Source organism: Podarcis vaucheri (assembly GCF_965113315.1).
Source record: "Podarcis vaucheri genome assembly, chromosome: 8".
Classification (NCBI taxonomy): Eukaryota; Metazoa; Chordata; class Lepidosauria; order Squamata; family Lacertidae; genus Podarcis; species Podarcis vaucheri.
This window is the reverse complement of record NC_138766.1, coordinates 72,059,011-72,078,835: the sequence shown is the minus strand read 5'-3', so window position 1 is coordinate 72,078,835 and position 19,825 is coordinate 72,059,011. Positions and strand designations below refer to the sequence as shown.

The 19,825-nt window shown below is 41.0% G+C and overlaps 1 protein-coding gene across 3 annotated transcripts in view; it reads right to left on the bottom strand.

Moving 5' to 3' along the window:
* Positions 1–19,825, bottom strand: part of FZD6 (frizzled class receptor 6) — a 28,070-nt gene that overhangs the window by 7,977 nt on the left and 268 nt on the right. The window contains exons 1-4 of one of the 3 annotated variants that reach the window (XM_082235640.1): positions 19,645–19,782; positions 18,277–18,655; positions 3,219–3,415; positions 285–1,302 (exon numbers count right to left, since the gene is read on the bottom strand). In XM_082235640.1, coding sequence (XP_082091766.1) covers positions 285–1,302; positions 3,219–3,415; positions 18,277–18,465 — 1,404 coding nt within the window. In that variant the 5' untranslated portion in view covers positions 18,466–18,655; positions 19,645–19,782. Of the gene's footprint in view, positions 1–284; positions 1,303–3,218; positions 3,416–18,276; positions 18,656–19,270; positions 19,391–19,644; positions 19,783–19,825 lie in introns of those variants that run through there. The other 2 variants (XM_082235641.1, XM_082235639.1) reach the window with 2 other exon arrangements.

Below are 19,825 nucleotides of genomic sequence, written 5' to 3'. Positions count from 1 at the left end.
TAACATCTTCAAGGAGGGTTCTAAAGAGAAATTTATTCCATTGCTTTGTACTCAAAGATTATACTTTCTAGGACAATACTGATCAAAGAAAGACTGGATTCCACATTGAACACTAGGGTAGGACCACTCAGAGGCTTTAGTAGCACTGAAGAACAATAGACAAAGCAGTATCACAGTTGTTGCTGCAATCAAATCCCCAGCATTGCATACATGTGCAGCAGCAGTAAGAGATACCAATATTCTTAATTATTGAGGTATAAATTGTGCAAGTATTTCACCCTTACCTGATAAGGGCAAGGTATATGGAACTTAACACAATGGTCATAAACCCAAGTGGTTTCCCAGATCTTCCTGTACACCTGCTCATAGATATAACATCCCAAGAGCATCACTAATGGTACCAGGTATAAGCCACTGAAGACACCGATTCGAATCATGAATTTCTTCAGCTTTTCTTGATTCCTGCCATCATTCTGTATAACTTGCCGCACGTGATTTAGAGAAATTATGCCTGCTAAGAGGAGAGACAATCCAACAAAGACACAAAGACACAAAGGCAAAAGGACAAAGTATCTGGAAGCATCCAGGTCATAGAGGCCAACGAAACAAACACCACTGATGTTGTCACCTTCCACTTTGTTCATGGCAAGCAGCATAATGGTGAGAAAGCCAGGCATGCCCCAGGCAATTGCATGGAACCACATTGCCTTTTGCTCAATAGCTTCACAGCTCCACTTTCGTCCGGCAGCTAGGAACCAAGTGACTGTGAGGATCACCCACCACACAGTTCCAGCCATGGTGAAAAAGTACAGAGCCATAAAAACAATTGTGCAGGCTTTGTTCTGAGAACCAAGAACGACTGTCTCTCCAAGCTGCAGTTTTTCATCTACCTTGTTACAGGCAGTTCTATTTCCCAGGACAAACCCAAGGAAGTACACCAGAGACACTATGCTGTAACAAACAGAATAGTATATTATTGGCCTCTCTGGATATCTGAACCGCTTAACATCAATCAAAAACGTTAGGAATGTGAACAGAGTCGCGCAAAGGCAAAAAATTGAAACGATCCCAATGAAGCTTTTGGCGACGTCTAGCTCATGATTACTGAAGTACATGTTGGGACAGGGGGGTGCACACTGATCAATTCCCAAAAACTTGTAGCCTTGGCCACTGGAGATCTGCAGATGACGTGGACACCAAAATCCATAATCCCTTCGGGGCTGTCCTGGAGTCTTCTTAGTGTCATGAGATTTTGTAGTGAGAGAAGGAGTGACAGCAGCAGTTTCATCACAATCCTCCAACCTAGAAAGGAAAGAGAAAATGCAGAGGGACCACTCAGTGCTATTTGCCTAGAGGCTCAGAGCACATACTTCAGATGCTTGGTTATAAAACTAGACTGGGACTGGGATCGCAAAGAATAAAAACGGATTTTTTTTAAAGGAAACATAACCTCAATTACAAGGGTGAGGAGCCTCCAGCTTGCAAGCCAATCTTGCTCCATCAGGGGCTCCAAGATTGCGCAGCCAAGGCAATAGGATTCAGTCCCTGTTTGCTGATTTGGCAGGGATTAAAACCCTGGACAAAAGTGCCCTTTGAAGCAGTACATGCCCACAGATCTGAGGGAGCAGTGAGGTACACATGAGAGGAAATGCTTGTCTATGCAGACCCCAGAGCAGATAGGTTTTTTTAATAGTTTTCATTAGCACTTTGTACAGGGCCTAGAAGCTAACAGAAAGCCAGTACAGGTATGCTAAAATAGCTGTGGCCTTTGCCAGTCAAGAGGCAACCCACAGCATTCTTCCAACATCTTTCAAGGCAGCTCCAGGAAGAGTAAACTGGAGTAGTCACTGTAAGAGTTTTCCAAAGCAAGTATAGCTGAGGCCAAACACTTGCCTGACAGATGCAGCCATGAAATCATAGAATTGTAGAGAAGTAAGGGACCATGAGTGGTGCTGGAGGAGACTCTTGAGAGTCCCATGGACTGCAAGAAGATCAAACCTATCCATTCTTAAGGAAATCAGCCCTGAGTGCTCACTGGAAGGACAGATCGTGAAGCTGAGGCTCCAATACTTTGGCCACCTCATGAGAAGAGAAGACTCCCTGGAAAAGACCCTGATGTTGGGAAAGATGGGAGGGCACAAGGAAAAGGGGACGACAGAGGACGAGATAGTTGGACAGTGTTCTCGAAGCTACCAGCATGAGTTTGATCAAACTGCGGGAGGCAGTGGAGGACAGAAGTGCCTGGCGTGCTCTGGTCCATGGGGTCACAAAGAGTCGGACATGACTAAACGACTAAACAACAACAACAAAGGGACCATGAGAACCATCTAGTCCAGCCTCCTGTAAATATGCAGCTGTCCCATACAGGGATCAGACCTGTAACCTTGGCATTATCAGCACTATGCTTTAACCAACTGAGCTACCCAGGCATGACTGGCCACTGCTTCCATTGCTTTATGTGTTGTATAACACATAGATTTTTAAAAAAGTATTAAAGCTATTTATAAATGCTTTTAAAATAAAGTGGCCTCCAAATGCACATGTTGTCCTTTATAGGAGATATCATATTATGTCCTTGATGACCATGGCAGAATAAAAGGCAACAATAAAGTTCTCCTTTCAAAGTGCTTCATCTTTGAGGAGATGGGGGCTCAAGGTATGAGTTTTTCCTAATTCTTCAGAGTCTTCCTCACCTCAACTACTGTTTACCAACTACCATGCATGCTAGTCCTGTAATGACCTCTGTTTCCTATATGGATGAGCAAGAATCCAAAGCACTAAAGAGCTTGTGCAGAAGGGAACAGAAAAGTTGAAGTGTCTAGGTTGAAATATATATGCAAAGCGAATTTGCTTATTCACTTCATCAGATACACTTGGTCCAAGCATACGCATAAACCTGGCAGTGCTTCTCTCCCCTTGAAAGAGCAGGCACACTCTTCTCATCACAAATAATCTTGGGGAGTCCAATTCACAACTGTTCCCCCTCAGAAAAAGGGGCGAATGGAAGAACCGCATGAATTCGGGGTGATGGATGTCATCATACAAATGGATTGCAACAAAGAGCATCCGTTTATACAGAAGATCATCTGTGTGGAGGAGGCACACACGCTGATATGTAACAAGCAAAGAGAAGTTTATTGCATGAATGTATGGATTAGGACTTTGTCTTAGGCCAGAGTAAAATCCATTGGAAATAAAGAGAATTAAAAACACTGTACCTGCTGCATTCAAGTTCCTCGTTCCAATTAATTCCAAAAGTGTTTATCACTTGTTTACAGTCAGAGTACACTCTTTCACAGAGACTTCGGCATGGGTGAATCACACGCGATTGATCCAAACAGGCAGGCACAAATGCTTTGCAAAGAAATGCATGAATATCTGGTGAGCACTGGACATTCAGAAGAGGAAGGAAATCCTTTGGGAGAGGGAAAATGATACTTTGATTAGCACATCTACAGAGTTTTCTTGTAAAACTGACACTGTCTTGTTACAGAACTTGAGTTACAAAAGATTAGTAAATCATGAGATTTCAGAAGTGGAACAAGTGTTTAAGTGGATGTTGAGGGCACTCCAGCTCATCTTCTCTCATCTGTCTTTGCCAATAGCTATGTTTCACATTTCCCCATCTCTCCTACTGCTGCTGTTGCCCTGCATAGAGAAACACAGTCTTCAAGGCAATGCCAGATTCCTAGAGCATCTTGCTGAGAAGAGGAAAGGTAAGTTTGGAGGTATATATAAAAAAACTGGAGTGTGCACCGAATTGAAAGATGTGACTACAAAACATTGAATTTGGACATTTGCATCTTGCAATTTCTTTCCAGTCAGATTTATGCAACTCCCATCTATCTTTAACATGGTCAACATAAAACTTTTTAAAACATCAGGAAGCAGTTGGCTCCAGGGAGAAGCACAGAAGCCCACTGCAGCAGCTGCTAAAAGCCCATAGACTGTGCAAGATTTCTGGAATTTAATTTTGACAGAAATGATCAACATTACTAAAGAAACTATTGTTTCTTGTCCAAAATTAATGTTACTGAATATTTTTTATGAAACCAATGTAAATATATTGTCAAAAAGAATTGGTCCTTTATATGATCTTGGCAGCAAGAACAGTCATTGCAACTCAATGTAAAACAGCCCAAAATCTTACACTGGACACTTGGTACCACTCACCTCTGGAATATATGTATAGTGGGGTAAAACCATGCATAATTTGAGATTTCAACAAGGACTATAACTTCCAGACACATTTTATATGATTTAGCATATATGAACCATCATTTCCAAGACAAACCTCTTTGAAGACAAGCCTGGTAAATCTAGAACTATACTTGATAATCTGATAACGCTGATAGTCTTTACGTGGACTTTGTTATTTTAACCCATGAGCAACTGTACTCATGCCTATTTTATACTTTTGTTTTTCATCTTTTAATTTTCATCTGCTGTTATAATTGTTCTCTTTGCTCTACAGTGGTGCCCCGCAAGACGAATGCCTCGCAAGACGAAAAACTCGCTAGACGAAAGGGTTTTGCGGTTTTTGAGCTGCTTCGCAAGACGAATTTCCCTATGGGCTTGCTTCGCAAGACGAAAACGTCTTGCGTTTTTTGCAAGTTTGTTTCCTTTTTCTTAACACCGTTAATACAGTTGCGACTTGACTTCGAGGAGCAACTCATAGAACGCGGCGTGGTAGCCTTTTTTGAGGTTTTTGGCAATTTTTGAAGCTTTTCCAAAACTTTTCCGGCACTGTGCTTCGCAAGACGAAAAATTCGCTAGACGAAAAAACTCGCGGAACGAATTAATTTTGTCTTGCAAGGCACCACTGTATATGCATTATAAAATGAAATAATAAAAAACTTGACCAAAAAAGCAAGCCCACAGAGCAAGAAATTCAGCACCAAAAGGCTTTTGAGAGTTTCATTCTATAGGCATATATAGACTCTTTGTTTAAGGAATGTACGCATAGAATGACTTCATCATGATCAAGGTGTCTCCCCTGCCAGGTAAGTAAACATTCGAACTAGTTTTATCCAACCCATCTTATATAAGTTCCCTGGGTGTTCAGAACAACACAACATCTCCCTATTACTATAGGACGAAAGCCCAGAAGTCACATATTCAATCACCAGATTTTGCGCTGCCATGATAGATATTTGTCGAAGGATGGTCTATGCTACAATTCAGTCCTAAATTGAAGGCCCATATTATTAGATCCACACTTCTGAAGCCTCACCCCATATAGCTGTTTTAACTGGTCTTTTTAATTTTTATTATCAGATTTTACTCATCCGTTATTTATGCCTAATTAAATATTCTATGTACGGTATATGTTTTAATCTACATTTGGTTCTTGCTCCCATTTATTTAACAATTATCCGCTTAGACTCACAATGTTATGCTATTTATTTAGATGTTTTGCTTATGCTGGTCTGTGACCGTAATAAAGTAAATTCAATTCAAAAATTCAATTCAATGACTTCATCTGTTTATTTTATTTATTTCATAAAATTTATGCACTGCTTGACTGTAAAAAAAACCCCTCGAAGTAGTTTACAAGATAAAACAAAAAAAAATCAAGGGGAAAAAAATACAACCCTACTTGAACACATACAAAACTTAAAATACTAAAACAGATTAAAATTACTTCAACTTTCTAAGCATCTGTGTAGGCTTGTTTAAACAAGAATATTTTTAGCAGGCATCAAATGTTGGGGGTGGGGAGATAACGAGAAATAAGTGTATATGTATTTATATACACACAACCACACCTGACAGCAACAGTTGGATGAGGAAATGTAGCTGCTGCCACTGTAATAAATTCCAGGTTTCTACTGTGAATACTCTAGTAGTCACATCATATTTTGTTTCTTGTAACCATGTTACATGTTTAATTAAATATCCAGAGCCCTATTGCTCACTTTGCATTCGGTAATTTCGTTCTGCTAGTTGTTAAAAGTGACAGATGATGCTTTCCAAAGTACCAGGTTCTATACTTACCTAAATGAAATAATTTTATTTTGCTTATTATATTCAATGGCCATCTGGAAGATGCATAAATAGACATATTTTCCCTTTACTGTTCATATACATTAAATAGGCCAACTGGAAACTTTCCATAAACATGGGAAGTCCACATTTCCCAACAACCATCAACAACAAGAGCAGAGGAAAACACATTCTCTAGTTGAATTGTTAGCATGGAGGAATGCACAATAACTGAGATCATTCCTCTACAGGAAATTAAGAATTGTTTCTTAAGTATTTAAAGAGGGTTTTGTCTCTCAGGGTCTGGGGAAATTTGGTGTTCAAATTTCTGAAGGAAAGAGGAGAGAATGGGACTGTACACTGCCTCAGCAGCAAGGCCTGAGGCAATCAATAACCACTGCAATAACTTAATTTAGGTTCCAATCTGAACCCCACTTACCTTAGGACAAAGAAACAAAGAAACCATGGGTTTCCTTTTCCCCAGTAGTCCTTGGTGCTACTGAAAATTTGGTTTTGTACCTAACAAAGTTTATCTAATTAAGTCCACAAACATGCTCAAGACCACCCAAAGAGCTTCATGTATATGTATGTATTTGAACACAAACTTCTCCTGGCTAAAACCAGCAAATTATCCCTTACATTTACACCACACTATCAGGATCAAGATGTAATTATTGCAACTTTCAACATTTATACACTGCATATTCACAGATGCAACTGCCTTGTGATCTTAGAACTGTGAAGGTGTTTCTCTGGGTTTAATGCAAGTGAAATCAGTTGAAAGGTTCCAGTCAAATGCCAGGGAGGCCATATGAGTGACAGACAAGGCAATTACTTGCCTTAGGCTAGAGTCCATTAAAGTTTCATTGTCAAACCATAGTTTTGTAACTGAACATTCAGAAGCGTTCTTCCCCTCCCCTTTTGGCTCTCACCCTCTCTAGGTCAGCACCTCAAGTCCTTGTCTCTGGTTACAAGCCAACTATGATTAGTGGTAATGCAATCATGCCAGTTAGATGTAACACTGACCTCAATTAAAGCTAATTAGGAAGGGTGAAAGAAGAGGAGTAGGCAAGCCTATGGCCTGCTCATCATTACCAAACTACAGTCTGGCAACTGGGCACCAAACCATACTAATGAGTCACCAGCAAAATTACTGGATCCAAGACAGCAGCATGGGTTTCTGGGTGGAATATAAGATATGTCAGTCTACTTACATCAGCCACTGCAACTAGAAAGTTGTGCGCACAGGCACTGCACACACCAAGGCCACCCCTAGTGTCCATAAGAGGACCTTGACACCTCCCAATCTGGCAACAGCAGTATCCCCACCCTCCTGCTGAAATTAGGTTTCAAAAACCCATCTGTGGTAGCCCACAGTGCTTTGGCAGGGGTGATGAGTGGTGTTCCACAGCAAGGCGAGAAAAACCCTTCAAAGCTGTGAGCCATTAAAAAAATGCTCCCTATGCTACAATTGCTGTGGCATGGAGGAGGGGTGGTCTTCCTGTCAACTGCAGCTGGGGAGAAAGCTGAACAATGTGGCCTTGGAACTTCCCTCCCTAGCTGCACTCTCCAGAAATATCACACTCATCCTTAATTAGGCTTGGGGGAAAATTAACCCTTTTCAAGTCTAGCTGCTTGGCTGAGGGAGAGTGTGTGGGCGCAGATGCATCACATGTGTGTAAACATATGTATGCATGTAAGTGTGTCTGTGCTGCATGCATGTGCATGGATAGGAGGGGATAATCTCTTGGCTAGGCAGCTAGTGCACCTTTCAATTCTTACAATGGTGAGATGAAGTGTGACTGGTGCCCACAACCTTTTCTCAGAAGTCTACCTGCATCCACAGGCCCAAAAGTGTTAGCAACCCCTGGTCTAATGTATTAAAGTTAAAACACTAGACTTGGAAGCTACACACATTCAGCAAGACAAGCCACATTTGCCTGAACTGGAGGCGCAGCATCATTCACTTTCTCCAAAAGGAAAGAATGATGTTTAAAAATAGCTTTTCTCTTAATCACATGTATTATCCCTTTCTAACCTATGTATATGCATTACTTCACATAAAGCAAGCCTGACTTCCAAGCTAGCTTTTCAAACCTCTACAACTTAAGTTAGGGGACTAATCATTCTGCTTTGCAATGCAACTTCCTAGTAAGCATGTAACACATTACCTAATTAAACTGTTTGTTAAGCAACTGTGACAGTACTGCCCATACAGACCTCTAGTTATATTTTAAGTTTAATGGACCATGTCCCAAGAGAAGTTTCAAGATCCAGAGCAGCTGGAGCACTCGACTTTGACCAGGGAGAGCTGAGTCCATATCCCCGCTCAGACTGAAGAGAGTGAAACTTTGGGCAGAGTCACAAGTTTCTCGCAAGGTTGGGGTAACTCCATGCATACAATGAACACAGGGGGCATGGGAACATTTAGAATTTTGACAAGAGTGTTGCAGTCTCCAACCCAACTGGTTCCTTCTCTCACCTACCAACCTTATACAGAAAGAAAAAGTACGCCTGTACATCTACCAATAGTATCTCTCAACATGGAAGTGGCAACTTCTGAACTAAAGAAATAGAACAGTATGCCATAGGATTTTAGCTAGGTCATATCTGGTTTGCATTTTTATCTATGATTTTAAAACAAGGCCTTTATTTGCCACTGTGGCTATTAAACTATGTCCATGACATGAATTACATCTTTATAATCCCAAAGCAGCTTGTATTAGAACTGACAATTGAAAGGGAGTTGTTGTTTTCCTGGAAAATAAAATTATTAGGTTCTCTTTTTTGGTAAGGAACTTATATAAAATATTGATAAAAAAATGAACACCAAAGATTTCCTGGAATAGCACATATATTTAAAATCCATAATATTTTCACCTTCTCAACAAATCCGAGCAGGAGATCTCATTCCCAGACTGGGAACTATTGTTGAGAAATGCGACTCACACGACTTCCGGGGAGGCGCCTCTGGCAATGGCTGGATTCCTCTGATCGGGAGAAATCAGCCCCGTATCAATCAAAATGTTTATTCGGCTTTACGCCCATCATAAAGCACAACACACAAAACAAATCAAATAAAACAGCGGTCTCGTACAAGCCGCAAGTAATATAACACAATTCACAGCTCACAAGGACAAATATTGGCAATTCAAAAGAAAAATTTAAGATGAAGATTAAAAATTTAGACACTCCGCTAAAATCAATACCTGATGTCATTATCGAAAATTCTTATAACTATCAATAATCAGCTAACATTCCATTCCGTCTCTTGTACGAGAGGACGGCTGTTAGGAATTTAGCAACCTGTAGGGTAATATAAGGATCCACATCTTGAAGAACCCAGGCAAGCTGTAGGTCTACTGGTTTGTCAGCCATAGGCTGGATTATGGAGTTTAGTATACTAGCACGAACTGAACTGTACATAGGGCAGATAAACATAACATGATGTAGAGATTCAGATGTTTTCATTTCGCAAGCACACATTGAAGGGACTTGGCCCTTAGTGAATCTATGTCTCAGCACGTTTGTTGGAAAAACATTGAACCTAGCTCTAATGAAGGCATATCGGTGAGATGCGGCCATAAGCGATGTTAAGTAGGACAGAGCATGGTAGATAGGGGTTATGCCGAGATTTAACGGCGAGCAGGCTCCACCACCAGCTAAGAAATTTTGGTATAGCTCCGCATCATCCAGCCTTTGATTTATACACCTTTTTGCCATGTTTAGATCCAGTTTGAGCAATTCAGTGGGCGATCAGCCCCGTAAAAATCTGGGTCTGGCCGCCACGGTGAAGGCGGAGACCGGTTAAAAATCACAGGCGGGAGAAGCCTGTGAGCGTGGGATTCGGCGAGCACCTTTTGCGCCTCCCCCACTCGTGGGGAAACCCGATTTCGGGGATCCGGAGCGACGTGGGGTGAGCGGCGCGATGCTTCGAATCATCTGCTTCTTCCACAGAGCAACGCCGCATAGCTGTTGTCAGAGAACGCTGACTTTTTCCTGTGGACAATTTGACTCTAAAGTAACTACCCGTGAGTAGAGCTTAATCGGGAAAATTGGATTTTTAAAAACGTCTAATTTGGCATTGAAACGGGGAAGGTTCAATACAGGAAGTCAGCCTTCCCCTTTTGTAAATAGACTGAAGCAATTGAGGCTGCAAGCTGAAGTCTTGGAAAGCCTTTTGTAAAGACTAAATTTCCATAAGTAAAGAATATAATCCCCCCCTTGGAGGCAGGAGAAGAGGGGGGGGAGTTGTGGACTGAGTCTGCCTGCGGAAGAGACCAAGAGAGGCAAAATACTGCCGCTTGGACCCTGGGAACGGGCTGCTAGTAGGTCCGACGTTTGGTGGGATGTTTATTGACAGCGTTTGGACCGTTCATTGACAGCTAGTATAAGAGAAGATACATTGTTTCTACTGTCTCCAGCAGTGAAAGCAACTTTGAAATTAGTTTTGGGTCGTTTCAACTGTGCCTATAAGAGGATATTATGTATCAATACAAATAGAAACTGTTTCCCTCTAGTGGAAGTTCTTGAAACTGGCGGCTACATAAGATCTGGGCTGGGAAATTTCCAGCGGTAAGATAACACCCGTGAGACTGTGAGATTGACCTTGAATCTATTGAGTGTTATGGCAGATGGGAAAGATGGAATGTCGCCAGAAGAGGCCTTAGCAGTTGTATTAGTGAAAATAAATGACTCGCTAGAACAACTTCACAAGAAAATGGATGTGATAAATATGAAAGTGGATGCTGCAAATATTAAAACTGACTTAATGGTAGAAAGTTTAAATAACCTGGGACAAAAGGTGAATACTAATATAGAAACCACCCAGAAACTGATACAGGAATCTATCCTGATACGGCAAACTGCGGATGAAGTTAAAGAGAAAACCCTTGCTGCTGAAGTTAAAGTAATTCAACTGGAGAGAGTCCCATCCATTCAAGAAAAACTTTATGAATTCAAGCTGACAATGGTTTTGACTGAACTTAAAGAGAAACAGATGAAATTGAGGATCAGAGCCCTACCCGAGGAAAATGTGAATTTATTCAAGGGCAATTGTGAAGGACGTTGGCTTGAAGAGAAGGGGGATTTGGAAACAGGGTTAAATTGGAAGTGGTTATTGTTGGGCCGAGTTGTTGTGGTGGGGATGAGGGTTGCTGTGATGTTGGGGATGCTGTTTTTGTTTCAAACATTGCAGGCTTTGGATGGGAGGGATTGTTTCAGGAGGTGGCAGAGGGACATCTCTAGATTTGTTTGGCAGGGCAGGAAGCCCCGAGTAAAACTTAAGATATTAACGGATGCTAAAGAAGGAGGTGGACCTGCCCTGCCAGACCCCTAAGTTTTGTTGTGAATCATCTGCTTTTTGCTGGCTGAGAGAATCAGCAGAATCCGAGACCAGGAAGAAGAGCTGATGGAAGAAGACTGTAAGTTTAAAGACTATTTATAGAAATATTGCAAAATTAATGAATGTTAGAACACAGTTGGAATGAAGTTATATGGCTTTAGCAGAAATGTTATAAGGAATTAAGTATGAATAGATCAATAGAGTATTAAAGGGAACAAAATAAGGTTAGAATGTGTTAAGATAATTATAGGATAGAAAACAGGGGAAGATGGAAAGGAATTGCTGAAATAATTAACTGATGTGTAATACGAAAAGGGAGGTGTGAGGAAGTCGTGGAAACAAGCGAACGAAAGATATGACATTGAAATTGTTTAATATGTTTTAAATGGTCTTTGTTTTGTTTTATTTGTCTTATGTGTTAGTTTTGTAGTGTTTTTGTATTGTGTTGTTTTTCGTTTGTTTGTTTTTTGTTTTTTCCGTTTTTTTCTTTTTTTCTTTTTTGTTTGTAGTGTTTAAATTTAAATTTTTGGAAATTCAATAAATATTATTTAAAAAAATAAAGAGAAATGCGACTCACACAAGGCTGCCCATCAGCTACTTTCCATACCCAGAACTAATTTTAAAAAATTCATCTCCATCATTAAGATTCAGTTATGTAAAGCAGACAGCAATGTTCAGTTGATACATTAAAATGCATTTGCAGTTATCTTAGCAAACTGATGGGATAGCAAATCAATCCTTAACTTCAAGTGATAATTTATTCTCCCTACTTGCAACTAAGTTAGAAATTCATTTGGTCAGAGAGAACCGCTAAGTTCAGATTTATGAGTAACTGAGGAGAGTCCCTTGGGTGTGAGTTATGACGCACCATTAGCAGTGGTTTTAGAGTTTATAATACTCATGGTCATGGCTCTGAACACTGACTTCCAAGTAGGAACTTAGGTCTATCTAAGTTTCAATCTAGTTATCAGATGGCATACTGAACTGCAATTTGATGGGATACATGTGAAAAGAGCTGTCCCCTCCTTGCACAAATACAAAAGCTTAATATTTTTTATTTTTCTTGAGAGGCATCCTCAGATGCATGCAGAAAAACAACCCCAAACGGTGCAAGAAGTCATTTTTTCCTCCATATCAAGTGAGCATACAGGCTGCTTGCACTAGCAGCTTATCCTGCTATAATGCAGGGATGAGGAAACTTTCAGTCAGAAAAGCAACCCCTCCCATTTCATTACCATCCTAAGGCAAAATGGGAATTGCTGCTGTGTGCTCCCACACCCTCTCACCACTTCTGTCGCTGCTCCCCCCATCACTGCCGGAGCAATTCCACAAAGCGTTGCTGCTTGGCTTCTCTGCCCAGGAACAGGGAAGACAAGGTGCAACACCACATGCTGGAATGCCTCCCTCTCACTGGCAAGAGGGGAGGGTATTCTGGGGATGGTGGAATCAGTGGGGTGGGCTAAACACTGCCTCTTGTGTTTCTGCCACCTGAAGTGGGCACTTCATACCACCTCACGAGCAGGCTGGCTTTGGTCGGAGGGCTGCATTCCCTTCTGGGAAACCTTCCAGGGGTCACAGGCAAAAGTGGGCAAAGCAAAGGACAATGAATATTTTATTTGTACAGTATACTAATTCCTACATACCCCTCTCTATCTTCTATCCAAGCAGGCAAGAAACATTATCAGAGCTCAAGGACACATTCCAGTCAGGAACAAACCCTCAAAGGAAGGAGCAAAGCAGAGCCATTAACTGAGCTATTAGTCACAACTAAAAGTGGACTGCATTGATTTGGGATGAAGCAGTTTCATCACCAGTATGCTGATGCCACTGAGCTATTACAACAATATAAAACTGGCCCAGGTTGAAGACTGCTTAAATGTATGACAATTTAGCCTGACCGAAAGCATGATGCAAAGTTAACCTATCTGAAACAAAGAGGCATTATAGAAATAGTTTTTGAGGACTATCAGGATAGCAATTTCACAGTAGCACTGCATGGTGCAGAGAATTATCTTTATGGATCAAAACAGCTTAAACCTATTATTTCGGTTATCAACTCTTCTACTTGTTTAATTTTCCCTTTCTTCCATCATGTGCTCTCTCTGTATGTGCTGGTCTTTAAGGTGTTACAAGACTTTTTGTTGTTTTCTCAAATAGTGGCAGGTGGATACCCTGGAAAAGCTCACAATGAGAGAATGACGACAATGGCTAAAGACATAAGACTTTTAAAGGATGAGTCATCATCATCATGCCATTATCACTATAGTTACCATTTTCTGTACCTTTTCAAGTTCTTTTTGTAGGACTACACAAAAGTTGCACTAAGTATTCTAAAGTGGGTACACTATATTTTTATATTGCTGTACTTGCTGCTGCTTTCAAATCCTCTCCCTACTAATTCCAACCGAAAGCATACAAAGTATTCCAAAAGCAGGTACACCATAGTTGTATATAATAGCATTACAAAGTTTCAATGTTTTCTACTTTTTTCAAAATCCCTTCCAATAGTTCCATCACTGAACTTTACTTTTATCACTCATAAAACTTTACTATGACGCTGAGGCTCCTTACACAGCCTGTTTAGACTTCCATCTAGCATGAGTTTTGTTTTGTTTTTGTCTCAATGTTACCTTACTTATCACTTTGTTCATTAGCTCTGATGGATGCTCATATACAGAGCTAAAAATCTGTCTACTTATTAGTGTTTTAGTCTTGTTTTACAGCACAGTCCCATGCAAGCTTACTCGGAAGCAAGTGCCTCTAGCTTCAATAGGATATGCTCCAAGAAATTGTGCTTAGAACTGCAACATTAGAAGACATATCCTTTAAAACACTGAAAGTGAATTAAGTTTTGTTCTCCATTCCTACATGTACTGACTTGTCACGGTTATATTACAAGAGAATAAGGAATGCTTCAGTGCAATTTCTAATTGCACAGGTACCTTAATTTTCTTGTCACAAACAAATATTTGCTTGTGCTTAGAAATCTTTCGATATGAGAAAACACCACCAAAATATATACCACCAAAACTAGAAGTGTCTGACAGAAATCAGAATAAGGATTCAACAGTACAGATGGTTGAAGGATGCACATCTTCCTTCCAGGTGAAATGGGAGGGGAAGCGAAGGATGAAAATAGCAATGTGCCCCTCACTCGTGTTCTTATCATTCCAAATATCCAAAGTCTACATGGGATTCACAGTTTAATGCTTTTGGAGACTTATTATAAATGTTAATGTTTAAAATAAACACTAACACATACATATTAAAACTTCTAGGGAGAACTGGCAAACACTAAACAGCAATCTCTTCTCCTTTCCCCTGCTCTGTAGCAGAGGCTGAAGCGCAGGAAGGAGAAAGAACATCCTAGCCAGGAAGCCCACAAAAACCACCCTCAACACCTCCTCCATCCACAAGCAAAGGAAAGCAGCAGCTGCTCCCACTACCTCTCTTGCTCATGGTATAGACACTGTCATAGGGAGGACTGGGCCCAAGGTACTACTTGGCAAGAAATCTCAAGAGGTTGCCTCTGCCAACTTGCTTACCCATCTCTCTGGGCAGTGCAGCAGAGACCTCTAGTCATGGAAGGAGCAACCACTCGCTAAACAGCACTCTCCCTGTGGATGGCAGGGTGTGTGGGTCCAATTTTTGCCGCAATACTGCCCAGTAGGCAGAAGTGGTGACTGCTCCTCCAAAGAACATCAGCTGCTTTGCTGGGCCTAATTCTTCCTGCTCCAGCACCCAAAGGAAGAATGCATGAGCAGGTACAGGCTTCTAGAGGGAGAGGATAATTGGGCATTCAGAGGAACTATCACTTGCCCTATCCTTGACCCTATTGTCTCTTCATGCTCATGCTCTCAAAGCTGGTGGAATGGTGAGGACAACTGGGCTCATTCCTCACCACTGTACCATGCAGAGGGAGAGTGCAGGTGATCACATGAGAGATGTCTGCTTTTTCCATTGCCAACGCTCTATAGCTGCACCACCTAGATAGAACAGATCAGCAAGCAGGCAGATGCGCTTAGTCAAACTATTAAAAATATTTAGATCAAGTAAAAAGACATCCTACATTGCTTCAAAATTGTAATTAATGTTCACTACAATTACTGGAAAGCATTGTACATAGTAATCACCACTATTAAAAAAAGGTATTGCCTTCCATGACAGAAAAAAGAATTTCTCTGACACAGCCTGCTGAAAAATATGCATATTTTTAAAGTACATTTTTCTTTAGAAAAAAGATCCCATGGAAATTTACGCACCTTCTAACAATTCATTGATTAATTGACTCAAACCCACATGGTTAAGTTTCTTTTTTAAAAAATTAGATTACATCCCTAATTCACAGGCATGTTTGGTCAATCACACCATAGACAATTGTGAATGTCTAGTCTGAAGGAGTATAAAAAATTTCCTTCCAGTAGTACCTTAGAGACCAACTAAGTTTGTTATTGGTATGAGCTTTCGTGTGCACGGACACTTCTTCATGCACACAAAAGCTCATACCAATAACAAACTTAGTTGGTCTCTAAGGCGCTACTAGAAGGATTTTTTTTATTTTGTTTCGACTATGGCAGACCAACACAGCTACCTACCTGTAACTGAAGGAGTATGTTAGAGACAAGAATAAACTTCAGAGAAGCTTAACACTCCTTTCATTTAGCTTAATGAACGAAACTTATTTGAGGAGTTACTACACCTATGCTTTTATACCCAGTTAGGAGATCTGTGGAAGAGATGCATCTCATATTTTAGAACTTTATGGGCAGCAATGAATTTTTATGCCAACTGCATGCAGATGCCAGTGGCCTGAGGGGATACAGCACAAGGTCGCCTGCTATAAACAGTCAGGAAGCTCAGATGACTAAACACTTTGAAGATTTAAAAAGGTAATACAGAAGATCTTCTATACATTTATTCAGACAGGATGTAGGAGCTCTTTTATTAATTTTCAGGTTCAAACCATGTAAGAATAGACACTAAAATCTGGTCACATGCCTTCCGGGTTGGCGCCATCGCCGAATGGCGGACTCCCTCCGAGCTCCGGAGGGAGTCGGCTTGGCAGGGGCTGGGTCCTACCGCGCCGGCGACGCGGGGACCCTTAAAAACCACGGGCACGGAGCCCGTGGACATGGTGACTCGGCTGGCATCGTTATCGCCCTCCCGACTTGTGAAGGAGCCTTTTTAAAGGCTACGGATCGGGTGCCGGGGAGTGGCGTGGTGCTTTGAGTCCTCCGCTTCCCCTGCCGAGCGCAGCCGCATGCCATTCGACGGAGAGCGCTGGCTTCTTTCTTTGAAAATTTGGACATTTGGCGATAACCCGTGAGTAATTGGGTAACCGGGTATAAAAGGAGGGAAAAAAAGGAATTTTTTTTCGGATTCAGCACGAGCGGGGGGGATCCAAAAAGGAAGTCAGTCCCCTCCCTGATTGTAAACATGCTAAAACAAGGACTGAGAAACCAAGATCGATTCAGAAGTTTATTGATGACAAAAATTACTAACTCCACGATGTGAATTATAAGAACTGTGCTGGAGGAGAAGAGTCGAGGGTGAGAGGGAAAAGGCAACCCCCCCCTGGGAACCGGGGCGATTCGGAGAGCCTGGCGAAGAGAGATGGAGAATTTGACAGCTGTCAAAGGAGCTGTCAAAGCTGGAGAATATAAAGAGGATTTTGTTACAAGTTCTTTGCTGGTTAATTTTGTTACAATTTGATATAAATATGGATATAAACTGTCGGGGAAAAAGAAACAACAAATTGACTTTTGGACTAGAGGATACAAAGTTACTGCAATCCCCCTAGAGGGGCTTCGGGACATTACAAGTGTCGTATGTGGAAAACTACTCTGGGATGTGCACAGGTCTTATCTCCTGGGAAAGCTGCAGAACTGAAATACTATTTTGTCTACAGAGGTGACCATAATACAATAGAATTTTCTATTGAAGCAAGAAAGGAACTGGACGTAAGTCTTTGTCCCTGAATAACAAACCTCTGTAGAGACACTAAATTTTGGAACAAGAATGTTTTGACAGCTGAACAAGACAGAAACCTGAGAAAACAAGAAATAAAAGAGCAAATGACTAAATACGACACGGAAAGAACAACGAGAGGAGCAACAAATGACTAAGGAAAATTAAAGGCCTCTATTAGACTGGATTTTTGAAGTTAAATATTATTAAAACAACCAAATTTGAAGAAACCGGCAAGATGGACTGAGAAAAATTTGGCTGTGGACTTAAGATCTCCAGGCCGACAACATACAGACAAATGGACATGGGGAATCAAAACCGGGGAAGGGAGGGGGAATCTTAGAATCCAAAGGCTATGTAACCAACTTTTTGAACTTTTCTATATTTTCTATCTTATATTCTTTATAACTTTGATCTTATATGTTTTTGTTTTCTTTTTTTTTTAAGAAAGGGGGAACTCGTGGAAGGAATGAGAGCTGATCTTGGGGGGAAAATTTTGTTCTATTATAAGACGAGGAGTGACGTTAAGATTGTGTAAATTTAAATTGGTTTATGGGATGAGAACTTGTGGAACCAACTTAGGGAAAGGGGAATACAGTCGGGAGGGGAAGGAGGAAGTCCCAGAAAGAAGGCTATGAAAAGAAGGGTCTAAACTTGTTTCTCTTTTTCTTTCTTTTCTTTATTTTTCTTATTTTTCTTACTCTGTTATTATTGGAAATTTTAATAAATATGATTATAAAAAAATAAAATAAAATCTGGTCACATGCCCATACAGTTATGTTTGTACCTGCATCTCTCTCTTTATGATTTTTAGGCGTTTGGTAACTATTTCAAGTCTTGATTCAGAACACTAGGTTTTTCCTCATAATGTGTAATATTGAACATGTCTTACCTAGAATTCTTTTTACTGACAGAATCACATTTGTACATATAACAGAAAAAATATTTATAGCATGTACGGTAGAGAAAGAACAACTCACCCCCATTCTGGCAGCTGCAGTTTGCTGATCATAGTGCCCCATCACATTGGGGAAAAATGTCATATTGTAGGCCATTCCAGAACATCTTGGGATAGTAATGGGTTCACATGTGAATAAGCTATGCCCATGTGTCAAGTTTAAGATTAAGCTCAAAGTCAGAAGTACAAAGATACCCATCTTGCCAGGCATTTCACACTTCAGTGTTGTGTCATGATCAGCTTCTCCACAGGATACTTTGTTCACAGTCAAAGTAAACACATATTCCTTTTTTAATTTCTCAGAGACTGCAATGAAATGGCAAGACTGGATTTCCTGTTTCTCTTCATATTCTCATCTGCCTGTCTCGATTACTTGAAAGATAAACTTTGCCATTTGCGCACTGTAAAGGAAAAAAGAACGGTTAACAATAGCTGTAACTGCTTCAAGATCTTTGAAATGCATCAAATAGAACTTTAAAAGGCAAAAGCTTACCAATACTTTTAGAAATAAGGTAGGCTATTATTACCCTACACCTCCTCAAGGCAAAAGACAACTGGATCAGTCGTTGACAGCAGTGACAATCAGGATAGCTCAGCTAATAATCAGTTACTATTCTGCACAGTACAAGCCTATGCATGTTCATTCAGAAATAAGTCTCACTACATTCAACAAAGATTACTTGGGATTGCAGCTACAAAGACATACTACATGTTAAGAAGAACTAAACCCCACAGGGTAAATTTCTCAGTAACACCATCAGAAACTTGAAAGACACACCCCAATTTTCAAAATGTAGGTCAGTCATAACTTCTAAACATATAATTTAAACATCTTCCATATAAGCAGCAACCGTCAACATACAAGTTTACAGGAGGGCCCTCAATACAGCCAATACATTTATAGTTTACAATGTGGCTTGCAAAAGAACTGTTTGCATTGCTGCGCTGACTGAAGAGCTCTGAAACTTCTTCCTCATCGCACAGATGAACCAAATGAGGGAAAGATGCCTACATACCAATTAAGCTGACGGCAGACATTTCAGAGGGGAGAAAGCTCACGTTACAACGTGAATAGAGAGAGAGGTACGATCTCTTCTAACAGGTATGTTATAAGCCCGATTCCGCCCACACTTTGCAGCTACCGAGGCTCTCTCCGCCTCAAAAACCAACTCCCTTCCTTCCTTTCATCGACAATGCCTCCACAGCTTGAACTGCAGCCAGCATTTCCCCTCCCTGCTTTACCACCTTAGAGATGGCCTGGTAGAAAGGCTCTGGAAAACTCACACGCCGCTTGTCCTGACACAGCTATTTCACCCGGATTTGGGGAAGACTTGAAACGAGAGAGCCCACCAACGACTTTGCCCCTGAAAGCTCTTCGAAGTGGCATTACCTGCCATGGAGCATTTTTTTTCAAGATGCTGAGAACAGAAAACCCGGATTTAATTCAGTCCTCCAAACAAGCGGCCTCTTATACTTCTCCGACGCCGCCCTCAGCGCAGGGAAAAAAGAAACTCTTTCTAACCTGCCTCTATTCGGCAGCCGCCCCACATGCCAACACAAGGCGTCGTCGT